Source organism: Periophthalmus magnuspinnatus, chromosome 13 (assembly GCF_009829125.3).
Source record: "Periophthalmus magnuspinnatus isolate fPerMag1 chromosome 13, fPerMag1.2.pri, whole genome shotgun sequence".
Taxonomy (NCBI): Eukaryota; Metazoa; Chordata; class Actinopteri; order Gobiiformes; family Gobiidae; genus Periophthalmus; species Periophthalmus magnuspinnatus.
In genome coordinates, this window is record NC_047138.1 from 9,050,475 (window position 1) to 9,063,012 (window position 12,538).

The following is a 12,538-nucleotide window of genomic DNA, read 5'->3' on the forward strand; positions in this document are numbered from 1 at the left end:
CCCAAACAACAACTAAGTGACGTCATACTACTTTATTAATAATTGGCCAGAATGAAGTTGCTACAGTAAAATGTTTGGAGCATAAGTCAGCTTTAGTCACTGTTACAAATACGACATCCAGTTATAGAAAACATTGGTGATTCACCACGCTTTTTGACATTTAAAGGATAGTAGTCATTTTTAAAATAATATCCTTCCGCCTTTGCCTCGTTGTAAAAGCTCGACTGCAGCATCCCCTCACGACTTTCGCTTTTCCCACAGTGCTTTGCGGCAGGGGTTGTGCTGTGTGCGCTGTCCGTGGTGCTGAAGCTGCGCGCACCTCGAGCATCTCTGGCGAAAGCGCCTCCCTGACACTGTTGTTCTCGGTGTCCGCTGCTCTGTGTCTCTCGATACAGTTTTGTTTTGTTTTAAATCAACGCGCAGCGCGGTTCAGTTCAAACGCCTTTAAATCACCTCCTTTTTCATTTTTGCTTCTTATTTTTGGACGTTTTCTGAGGCTGTGTCCAGTTATCCTTTATGCATAGCACGCTGCTCAGGTCATCCCCAAAACACGCTTATGTGTCCGAGCAGCATGGCCCGCTCCAACCGCTGTCACTGAGAGACATGGAGGCCAAACAACACCAGATCAAAAGCCTGAAGAGCTATCCCGAGACCGGCGGACGGAGCCTGGCAGCAGCTGCCGGGGGAGGGGACGGCGGCGGGTACCGAGGCGGCTCAGCAGAAATGGATATGGAGGCAAAGATTCAAAAAGCCATCGACTTTAAATTAGAGGGTCATCGTTGTTATAAAGAAAAGAAATTTCGGGAAGCGATTGGGAAATATCACCGCGCACTGCTCCAGCTCAAAGGTGTGCATGTGGTCGACAACACCACGGGCTCCGAGGTGAACCTGCTGAACCAAGCTGCGGCCAAGCTGACCGAGGAGCAGCGCAATGCCGTGGAGAGCACAGAGATCGAGTGTTACGACAGCCTCACGGGTGAGACACGTGCCAAATATGTTGTTTGTTACCGCTGTGTCTGTTCCAGCTTCACTGGGTTCACGCTATAAAAGACATTTTGTGAAGACGATCCAAATTCACGTTTTCCATGACCCCAACAAGTCTAGCCATCTAATTTAACTAAAAATAAGACTATATAGGGACACATTAGAAGATTCGTTGTATAAATGAAGAGTTTGGAGAGATTATTTCTATAGTTGTGTCTAAAGGCTGAGGCCAAGGCACAGTTTGAAAACAGGAAGTGACAAAGCAGGTGCAGCTTTATGAGTCTGCAAGACTGACAATCAGTGCAATCAGTGCAGTTGCTACCTAAAAAGCACAATCTTCTGCTCTTCACAACTCTATTAATGCTAATTTAAGATAAAAAAAAAAAGTAACCTATAGCCAGTCATCTGATTACAAGAAGGATGGATTCAGTATATTTGAATTGCAATATATTTTTACACAAAGCAATACACAGTCATTCCCATAGATACAAATGTACTTGCTCATTTATTGTTTGATGTAATATCATTGATCAATACTTCCAGTCAGTTTTTTTCCCCTGAGCATGTCATGGTACAAATTGTTCAATCCAATAAAGCCTGGTTATGAAAGGTCAAATGAGATCATATCTTATTTTACCCCTTTCAGTATTTAAGAAAGGACTTCAATATCATTAATATTCAGTGTATTGAACTGACCCTCAGATTGCAGATAGCAGTGCATAATTACCCCAAATCCATTGCTGCCCATTGTGCCTGTGAGCATGGGTTCTTTGGGTAATAACTCTGTAACCTGACTCTATGCCAGTTCACCATAGGATACAGTGAAGGTCGCCCCATTCTGCTGTGCCTGTCTGTGGCCATTGGGGACATTGGGGAGGCCAGCGTGGCATGAAGGAAAGGGTGGGGGTGGGGGACAAAAAAAGCAGAAAAACAAGAATTGTAGTCGGAAAATAAAAAGGTGAATGTGGTGTCAGCAGAAGGAAACGGGGATCATTTATGGAAATAGGAGTGTAGAGCGTTATAGTGTAAAACCAAGTGAAAGAGGAAAAGGGGCAGGAGGAACAGGCACCACACGACAGGGGGCCTAAATCACCATGGCAACATCAGTGGGCCTTTCCCAGCATTGCTTCAAACAGGACAGTGTGAGCAGGAGTTCAGTTATATACTCTCATACATGTTACGGCAACATTTAAGGGGACAAGCTGTTCCAGATAATATCTATAAAAAGCATCTCACGGTGTTCAAAATTTGGCCACCCTCAGTGGTGATAAACTACTGCCTTGGCATGGTGATTCTCCTCCAACTTACTCTTGCACTATCACCCTTTATAATCACATTCACATGCTACAGGATGCGTGTGCTTCATGTGATTCAGCATTATTCAGTTATGATGAAACTAGCATGACTTCACTGCAGAAATATCATTGCTTCAGTCGTTACTAGGTACAATGGTAATATGTTTAAATATGTTTCACAAATTGCTATGTGCACCAACAGAAATATCACCTCATTGTGTCATACAGAGAGCGATGAATGATGAAAAAGTTTGTTGACCTTAATAGGAGCACACCTCAAGCCCATGTTCCTTTAGAGCTAATCTAACTGGGTTGCATTGTTCACAGAAATTGGCCCAAAGGCAAGGAGGCTCCGATCTCTTCTTTACAGTAGCTTCTTTTAGTAAATAGTCTTTATGGTAAAACAAGACTTTCATGTGAAATGACAAAGAAGAAACAAGGTGATCAACAGATGATCAATATTCTACTAATTATGTGTGCATGTTTTCAATAAATCTGGGAACAATGGTATGCATCAATTGTACTATGAGGCAAAAAGACAATAAAAACTCTCCTGCATTTTTCCATTTGCAGTATCTTCTCTAATGGAATACTAATACTTCTCCCAATCCTATATTTACATGGATGTGTAGAACCGCAAATGGCGCAATCCTCTAAATCAACTTTTTAATTTTTACATCAGCTCCCAATGGCTTCTAATCTCAAAGAAAACTTGACACTCCCTTACTTCACCAGGGAAATTTTGACTGAATTGATAACATAAGTAGAAAACAATATAACAATTGTCTGTGAAGGAGGATGTGGGTTAGGCTCTGACAGGGTGAGAGGGGGAGGGTTGTAGGAAGTGGTGTGCCAGAGCTGCAGATGGCACCGCATTGAGCACTCTCTGTACTTCACCACTCACTGAAGTCTTTGCTATATCAGCTATTGATGAGCAGCAGAGCTGTGCTTGGGCTTTGTGCAAATGATTAGGTGTAACCGGAGCTGTGATATGTACTATGTCTTATAACTCAGAGGTAAAATGCCAGCTGATCAAACTGATTTATATAGCAGTCCTGGCAGGCCCAGATGACTCCTGTCAAGAGGGTCATCTGTCATAAGCAAAGGAACAGGACAGGCAAACACTTAAAATAGATGTCGTCAGTCAGTTAAGACCTCACAGATTTACAATGAAAGAAAATGCTAATCCATGGTCATTGTGGGTTATTGGTTAAATATTATAACAAAAGTAAATATTTATGTTTGTTATGTTCACTTGCTGGTTTATTGATATTTGATTGTTTTTTTCTTTGGAATGTTGACAAGTTAGCTAGGCATTTACTCTTCTAGAAAGGGCCAGCTGCCCAAAGAAGTTTTTGCTCAGAAAGTACACACACACAAGTCTAGTAATCTTTTATAACATTATGGATATGGACACATTTTACTGATAACAAAATATCTTGACTGCCTTTAGTTAAAGTTGCTACCAGCATTGGATTAAATTCCATTTGTTTATATAACTTTATATAACACTATACTTTATATCTTTATCTTTTGAAATCATCAGTCAATTATATTTTAAGTTTCTCTGTAGTGAAACACTGATATTTTTAATGACAAATCAGCTCATGTCCTTGGCTCATGACAGTTAGTGCTGCACTGCTGTTTATATTTATCCACTCCTCTCCACACAGACAGTGTCCTGTCTGAGCTAATCCACCCGGGCCTGACAGCTTTCATCATCTCTGTGGGCCAGGCCTTGACATTGAAAGTGTGTCCTTGATGGCACTGGGGTTGGTGGGCCTTTGCCCAGTGAAGGACCTTCACTCAAGTAACACACGTCGAAGCAATGACACACTCATCTGTTATTACAGCCATTCACTCACAAAGTCTTCTGGTTTGTCTTTTTTATTGTGAATTGTTCAGTGATTCTGTATTAACCTCTCAAGCTCAAGGTGACTTTTATAACCTTCTCAAGTCACTAGAGAAAATTTGTTTACTTTTGGCTGAGCAGTATCTGGTGAGCTCTATATTATTGTGTTAGAACAAGAAAACATGATAAAAGTGTTGTATTTTTAAGGCCTGCCTCAACTTTAAATTTATGCTTACTATACTTGCTGGCTGACTCTCATACACCCAGTGCCAAAGAATTTGGCTCACTGGATCAAGTTATTTTTCAAGCACATAAAAATCATTTTTGAAAGAATTGTAAACAAGCAAAACTGTATGTATTGTTTTTAAATCTAAAATGTAGCATTTCTATAAAGTAATGAAACAAAGCAGAGGTCTGCAGTGCTAAAGGGAAACATCTGCACAGTGTCTTAAATGATACCAATCATATTATAGGCTGGCTTTGGCCCACAACTAAATTACATCTGTGCCAGGCTCAACTATAGATATATTACCCAATAAATGTCTCATCTGTGCTTTATTAAACTGCATTTATCTCCTATTTGAATCCAAGTCTGTTCCCCGAACAGCAATGGATAATGTATTATTCTCTTACTCTACAGTTTGGATAGAAGCGAGTAACATTCTGTGCTCATTCTGCTAAATCCAAATAATAATAATAATAATAATAATAATAATAATAATAATAATAAATAATAAATAATAAATAATAAATAATAAATAATAATAATAAATAATAATAATAATAATAATAATAATAGTTATAGTAATATGTTGCACTTTTTCAGACTCTCAGTGTTGAGATATTTCTGCCCACAGCTGCCCTAGCATACACTGACAAAAGCAAGGCTTCAAATCTGCATCATTTACCCCTATGATTATGATCACTCACACAGACAAAGTGGGATGAACACATTTGAGTTGGTGGACGAGCACTCTAACCACGGAGCCACTGCCGCTCCCAGAAACTTTAGGAAACATGATTTATGAGTCCACTAGGAGGATATCTATCTAACAGTATGAATATTTAAAGAGCTGACCTCAATTTATCTTGAGTCAGCAACTAATTTGGGCAGCGGAACATAACAGGAAGACGCAAATTGATAGTGCAAGGAGAAGTGTCTTTTACATTCAATACAAATTACAATCTAAAAATACTTACCTTAAAACTTTTCTTAGTTATTTTAAGTCACTGAATCATTTGTAATCTGTACTCAAAAATGTAAAGATCCAAATCCCTGAACATATGAAAGTAAATACATTTAAAATTATACAAATTGTGTTAAGTTCTGTGCTAAAATGTGCAATAAGCTCAGCATTGACATTTTCCAGCCTCCTGTGTGTTGTGTTTGAACAGACAGTTTAGAAGGTGGTGGACGCTTCATGGGATTGTTTGTTTTTTGTTTTCAGTGACAAAAGCATCATCTGCAGTATTTGTTTCCAATGCAATGAATGTAATGAGTGGAAATGCTCTTGTTGTGTTAGATTGAATCACTCATTTGCGTCATATCTGTGTTTTATATGAGCGCCAACTAGCATCTGGGATATTGTGAGAGTGACAGTCTTGTCTCAGAAGTGTGAGGCAAATCATAACAAGAACGGGATACAGCACAGCAGATGTTGAGCTCAGAACATCTTTTGTGTCATGCATGTCTGCCATGTTGATTTGTTTAGTTATAAAAGGAGCAATATATATCTTTTCTGGTGGAGTGTCCAGCACTTACTTGTCTCTGTGGTAATGTTATTGCTTTGCATGCACTGTACCACAATATGGCTTTAAAGTTACCAATCTCCACAGGCACTCTCTTGTTTCATTCATATTTGCCTATTGCTGGCCTCTCACTGTCAGACAAATGAAAGTCTGCTTTTTACACTTGGTGCTTGTGATGAGCAGCTGGGCTCTGTCAAAAAGCAACAAGAGAACTTAAAGTTATGAACAAGAGTCAATATCCATGTGTCTGTGTCTCTGAGCCACGACACTTTGACTGAGACCATTCCCCTGGTTTATTGGCCCTTTAGTCTGATCCTGGCCCCTCATATGACCCTGTCATTATTACACCCTTAATGCATTTCACCACGCTCCACATTTCCCCCTTCTGATATCCATCTGCCTAATGGACCAGTAGGGCGCGGTCAGACAGTCCCCACCTTACATGTTTTATTAATGCACTCTTATGCTGCAATGCCTCAAATAAACTAATAACTATTAGGCATATCTTATAAACTGCACAAAGATTTCTTGATTCTCTCATGCTTTACATTTTCATCAAGATGACTTTGTACTCTGCAAACCACCAACCACCTTAAAACACAATCACACTAACATTCTAAGCACGATGTCTAAGGTATATTGCCCAAGGACACAACAGTAAGTATGCATTGCCATTAGCAGAAATCTAACTGCAAATCAGAAACTATTCAAGATTGAATCCAAAATGGGTTGGGTATGTTCTGTGTATCAAGGATACTGATCCCTACAACGGCTAAGCTCATCAGATCATTATGAGCTGTAACACAATCCTCTGAAAGCATGTTGATCACGACTGGAGGCAGAGGAGGAGGGTATGGATGAGTGGTGAAAACAAAAAGTGTCTATCAGTGGCATAGAGAAGAATATAAAAGGTCCTCTAAGGACACAGCTCCATACCAACCTGCCGACTCCACTCAGGGCTGAGTCATGGTGAATTTTAATGATAAGATGATAGTGCTGCCGCTGTTCTTCCTGGAGCTCTAAACGTATGAGCCATTACAATGAAGGAATGTATGTCATAGGCCAAACACAAACCCACTGCTACTATCAGTGGAAACATGCAGTGATCATATTGTACAAGTGTTAAAGTGAAACACATTTAAACTGCATTGAGGAGAAATGAAAGGGGTTGATTTTACTCTGACACCTGTATTCAGGTATTGTATTCACGGGCAAAAGAATGCAGCAGAAACTTGCTTTTTAAATTTTTATAATAAACAAAATGCAGGTTAATAAATGTATTGTTATAATAATAAATGTTAAAATAATAATAACAATGCACTCTACACAGTTAGGCTGTATGATCATTTAGTGCAATATATGTTAACTTGGTATGAACAATATGTGATACAACTGTGGCTGCCATTAGGCACACATGACTCCAACAATCAGTCTTAACACATTCATACAGGCCACGTGTGTGAGGTGTATTGCTCGAGGAAACAGCATCTATATGCATTGTGTGTATAAAGAGCTTGATCCAATAAACTTTAAACTTTCCACATCCTGGTCCGAACCATCTTGGCGTACAAATCTAACTAACAAAAGCATAAACAGGATGTAAATTAAGACCAATCAATAAATTATTTAAATGCACTGGTAAAAAATACTACACCATTCCAGTTATACTGTTAAATATCATTTGTAGACACAGAGGGTTAGATGCCACAAAGCCTCCCAGTTTTTATCTCCTTCATGTCCTCTAAACACAGATCTCATTTTGTAGTGGCCCCGTAGAGCACATTCAAATCTAACAGGGCAATAGTGTTTCCTGCCCCCCCATCACCTCCATCACTGACTTCACGGCTAATAGTCTCTGACTCATGCTGCTTACTGAGGTGTCAAGGACAGAGGAGAGAGACAGAGGGCAGTTGTGTAAGGAGATGTCGACTGGACACAAAACAAAAATAGATCATGAGAGGCAGACCTACACTCAAATTATTAGAAAAAGCTCTTATTAGCTATTAAAAGCTGTTATGTTATTATTACAATTACATAAATTTTATGTTTTGTCATTTGCAAAAGTAAATCATCTTAAAATCTTACAAAATTTAAAAATCATGTTGTTTTTAATATTAAAATATTCCCAGATTTTGTTTACCTCTTTAAAAATAAACACGTGTCTATTCCTTAATAAAAATTGAGAGAAAATAACCACTGAACAACTCAGTACTCATATATTTATACTGCAATCTTTGTGTCTAAATTCCTTGACTCAATGTTTTGAGACATTTGGTTGCGAGCCTTGAGGGTTAAAACAGGTCTGTCGGTAGCTGTGTTATTTATTTTAGTTAGGTAACATATCTGGGGTAGACCTAAGGTGACTACACCCAGTGCAAATGTCACCAGATCTTTGGAGTCCAGTTTTCTGCACAGGGTCAGTGTCATTTTTCTCTCACTCAACAGTCTGGTTGATATTGGTGTCTTTCAGCATGCCTGTTGCAGTCGGAGCTGGTGAACTATGAGAGAGTAAAGGAGTACTGTCTGAAGGTGCTGAGTCACCAGAGGGACCACTTCAAGGCCATGTATCGAGCTGGCATCGCCTTCTACCACCTGGGAGACTACGAATGTGCTCTGCGCTACCTGCGTGAGGCCAAGAACCGGGAACCAACAGGTGACACAGTGCTTCCTTCTCTCATCTGTACTGCACGTGACGTCAAGCTCTGCTCCTGTCTCTAAACCATGTAAAATAAATCATCACAGCAGTCCACCCTTTCTTCCATTCATACATGACATGGTTCACCACCCATTTCTAGGGCTGTAGCTGACTAAAGAAATTCTTGGTTGACTAAAGACATGCCTTGTGCATCGATGTGTCAACTAAAAGGGGACTAGTACAAGTAATAGTAAAAAAAAAATCTTCAGGAGTGAAAAAGCAGGTTAAAGGTTCAGTAAAACCCACAACTCCAGCTAGTTCACTCCATGCATTCTCCCTTCTGCTGTGATCCATATAAAACCTTTTAATCCTAATAAAATAAAGGACTATAGCCCTACTCATTTCATCTAACTGCCACATGCACATCTTGCTCTGAGTGTGTTTTAGTACATTTTCAACATGACTCATTTTATATAATTTCTCCAGACACCAACGTGCTCCGGTACATCCAGCTGACAGAGATGAAGATGAGCAAATACGGACAGCGGGAGAGTGTCAAAGAGAACCCAGCTAACCCTTGATTTTTTAACCCTGATGACTTCCCTTGACTTTGACCCTCCCTTCTCTCCTTGCACATACCTTCTGATCACAGTCACAATCCGACGCCACCACTGGACGCACAGGAAACCGATCAAATTCCTCCATTTCCCTCGTTTCCTCCCTCAGGTGCAGTGGTTCGGTCTTCTTCCCTTTTGAGACAAGAATTCTGTATTATAATAGTAGTAAGCAGTTGGATAAGGAGCTTTGATATAGAAAAATAGGTGTGATTCCAATTACATGCCTTAGCTCAACGTTTTTTCTGCCTTCGGATGGAAAGGGAAATTTTGGATCGGATTAAGACGTCCAATTAGAGTGGGGGATTTTCAAACCACAAAACCATCAACACATTTGATTGTCCATGGATCCTACTTGTAGTACAGAATGGATAACTGGCACAGGAAATCATTGCATATTTCAATCGAGTCGAAATGCCTGCATTTCTTTGATACTATTGCGTCTCTGTTTCTATTGAATGACTTGTGTCTCAGTTAATGGACATTTTTTTTATTCAAGGGCTAAATCTATTGTTTATAATTATAGTGTTTTAATTTGCGTTTAATGTACAGGTCTTGGTTGTAAGTGAACTGGGGTGAAACTGTCTTCTAATAATTGTCCCAAGTCCGCTCTTAGGGTTGTGAACTGTCCTAGCAACTGTGGTAGAAATGTGTATGATGCGATTCTCAAAGAAGCAATGAGAGAAACATAGTATAGTATTTGGACTTTGAAAATGTTTGAAAAATGTTTTAGTAGTACATGAATGTAGCATTGCTACATAACCCTGGAAGCTACATAGAGAGTGACCTATCTACATGTACTTGCATACGGATAGGAGGAAGACAAGAGGCAGAGGATGAGAAATGACCTGCAATTTCAAATGCTGACTTCACAGTCCAAATACTACATAGTGTGGTAGTTCCGCAAACCTGTGAGTCTGACACAAAGCCTTGGAGTACTTTAATCAGTCTACCAAGTAAGATTTCTTATCCCTATTTTTAATTGGTAGATTCATTATTGACAAATATTAACAGTTTCATTTGATAATAATACAACTATCTACCACTTCTGCTGTTGATACTGTGGCTTTCAGTGCCATGCATCCTAAATACTGACAATTGCTTCTCCTGTACAATTTTACTCATCAATAGCATCTATAGGATACCTTTACAGGCATAGATTTACCCGCCTTGTGAAAACAAGGTTGCAATGTCAAATTGTAGCGCATGAGCTGAGCGACCATATTGTACTGAAGTTTCCTGCAAGCCCACCTTCTGCATGTACAAGCGCGGCTGTGGAAAGTTTCATTGTATGAGCCATAGAACTGTGTATTGCTTTCTGTCATGGCATGCTGCCACTCAACAGTTTTCTCATTAATCCTCCCGTACTTTCTCCACTCATAGAGACACAGCAGGTGGTATCTAGTGTAACAAACAATCAAGGACATATCTACAAAAAGTTAGTGATGAAATTAAGTCTCCATGTGCCTTTGCCAAGGCTTGAGATAAGAACTAGTCCAATCCATAGAAATCAATGAGTCTTCTGAAAGATTTCTCCGTTTAAGTGGACTGGTAGGAGGTACAGAGAGACTTATGTGTGTCAATGAGACTCTGGAGAGATGGTGTCATATGCTGAGGAGACCGGCATGATTCAGAGAGGTTCTGTGGAGAGAGAAGGAGGCCATAGTCAGCTCTGGCAGACATGTAAAGTCACGGAACTGCACAAATGTAACAGACAAAAATGGATGGTTTTCAAACCACAAAGGACAGTGGTTATTGGCACACACCTTGTAGCACATTATTATCAATATCGCTATTGCCAGTAAATATGGCGTAGGCGCACATATTGAACCAAAATCAGGATGAAGCCTGCTGCCCTGTTCCTGTGTCTGCCCCAGAGGAGGATGTTCAAGTCACTTTGGGACAGCAGCACTTGTCTCTATGGTTGCTCACTCATCAACAGGCCTCTCAGGGATTGGTCTCCTCCCATCATGTCCCTCTCTCCATGGCACCAGGCAGCCATCTTGTTTATGTCTTGCTGTGCTAAGTCAGTCCAGTGTGCAATGAAGGTCCAGAGGGAGGACAGATCGGTTCTCCCTGTAAACACAAAACTGACTCAGAGGCTGTAATAGTGAGCTGACAACACACTACACACTACAGGACCTGTTCATCTGTGTAGCTCTGAGAGAAGCACAAGAAAATGAGATGGAGTCACACTACTGTTGTGATACTTTTGGCTCTTTATGTTGATGTCATTTGAGGTAAATGTTTGTCAAATGTCAAAAGTAGTTTTTGTGACTATATAATACAAATATACAAAATAAATAAATAAATAAATAAAAATGGAAAGGTTTATGGTTGTATTGTTTATGGTTGTAAAGCTTTACTTTACAGAACTTAGTTCATCAACTGAATAGAAAATCAGTGGATACAAAAGAGAATTCAAAGGCTCAACACTGCAGAGCTGTTGTAACTGTGTCTGTATGTGTTGATATTTTTGTTGGTATCTCTTTGATAAAATGGGATATCAAGCCAGCTCAAAGTTTGTGCAACGCCCTTTGACACAACTGACGGACTCATCAGTAACGGCCAACAGGGGCAAAACATTCTGAAGAACTTTTCTGAAGAATTTTGCAAAAAAAAAAAAAAAGATGTGAGGAGGGACCTGAACTTGAACAATCCAGAGTGTGAATGGATTATTGAACTGAATATTTCTTGCTGAGGCCTTCTTCCAGTCACAACATCAGAGGCCTCCCTCACTGGTCCTTATGAACCGCTAGCCTGAGAATGCACTGTTGATTGGTAAATATCAATAATGAATAAAGTTTGGCATAAAAAAAAAATCTGTCTGCTTTTGCTTTTGACACACACCATTCTGATCTGTATAAACCTAGTGTCATGTGATAAATGAAAGTATGCTTGAGAGATTGTCGCTAGTCATGGGTTTCATCTTCCTGTTATATGCGTATATTTTGAGGACTTTTCACCATTCAAATGATATATTTACTTTTTAATAGTTTATTGCTATGAAAACAGTCCTAATTTATCATCACCCTAAAACCCATGGATTGTCTGAGCAAAGAAGACATCCTAAAAACAAACTGACAAGCACGTTTCAAGTATTTAGCTGTAACTTAACATCTACAAAACAGGAGCCTCGCAGTAGCCCCCTGAAAAGATACAAATATGTATATTATTATGCAGAAATCGAAATGGAAGGATGAATACTGCAGGGAAAAGGTCGCATGAGGTCCTTAGTAAGTTCAGAGGTTGAGTAAAAGACAAACATGACAGCAGGCTTAATAAAAGCTGTATCCCTGGACAAAGATGTAGGTTAGTGCCACACGGCTCATTTATTTAACAATTCTACCTGCTCTTCACTCCATTTTCAGGCACATTATCATTGTTTTGATCCTTTTTCTTTGTTAGG

At 39.6% G+C, this 12,538-nt stretch overlaps 1 protein-coding gene across 1 annotated transcript; it reads left to right on the top strand.

Annotated features, from left to right (window-relative positions):
* Positions 1–202: 202 nt before the first annotated feature.
* Positions 203–11,904, top strand: ttc9b (tetratricopeptide repeat domain 9B). Its single transcript, XM_033976775.2, has 3 exons — positions 203–976; positions 8,351–8,533; positions 9,002–11,904. The coding sequence occupies exons 1-3, from the start codon at positions 517–519 to the stop codon at positions 9,094–9,096; spliced, it is 738 nt and encodes a 245-aa protein (XP_033832666.1). The 5' UTR covers positions 203–516; the 3' UTR covers positions 9,097–11,904.
* Positions 11,905–12,538: the final 634 nt, after the last annotated feature.

Excerpts from the sequence above, each read along its gene's own strand:
- ttc9b (XM_033976775.2), top strand. The coding sequence starts at position 517 with ATGCATAGCACGCTGCTCAGGTCATCCCCAAAACACGCTTATGTGTCC. Across the intron at positions 977-8,350 it reads GTGTTACGACAGCCTCACGG|CATGCCTGTTGCAGTCGGAG; the intron begins GTGAGACACGTG and ends GGTGTCTTTCAG. Across the intron at positions 8,534-9,001 it reads CAAGAACCGGGAACCAACAG|ACACCAACGTGCTCCGGTAC; the intron begins GTGACACAGTGC and ends TAATTTCTCCAG.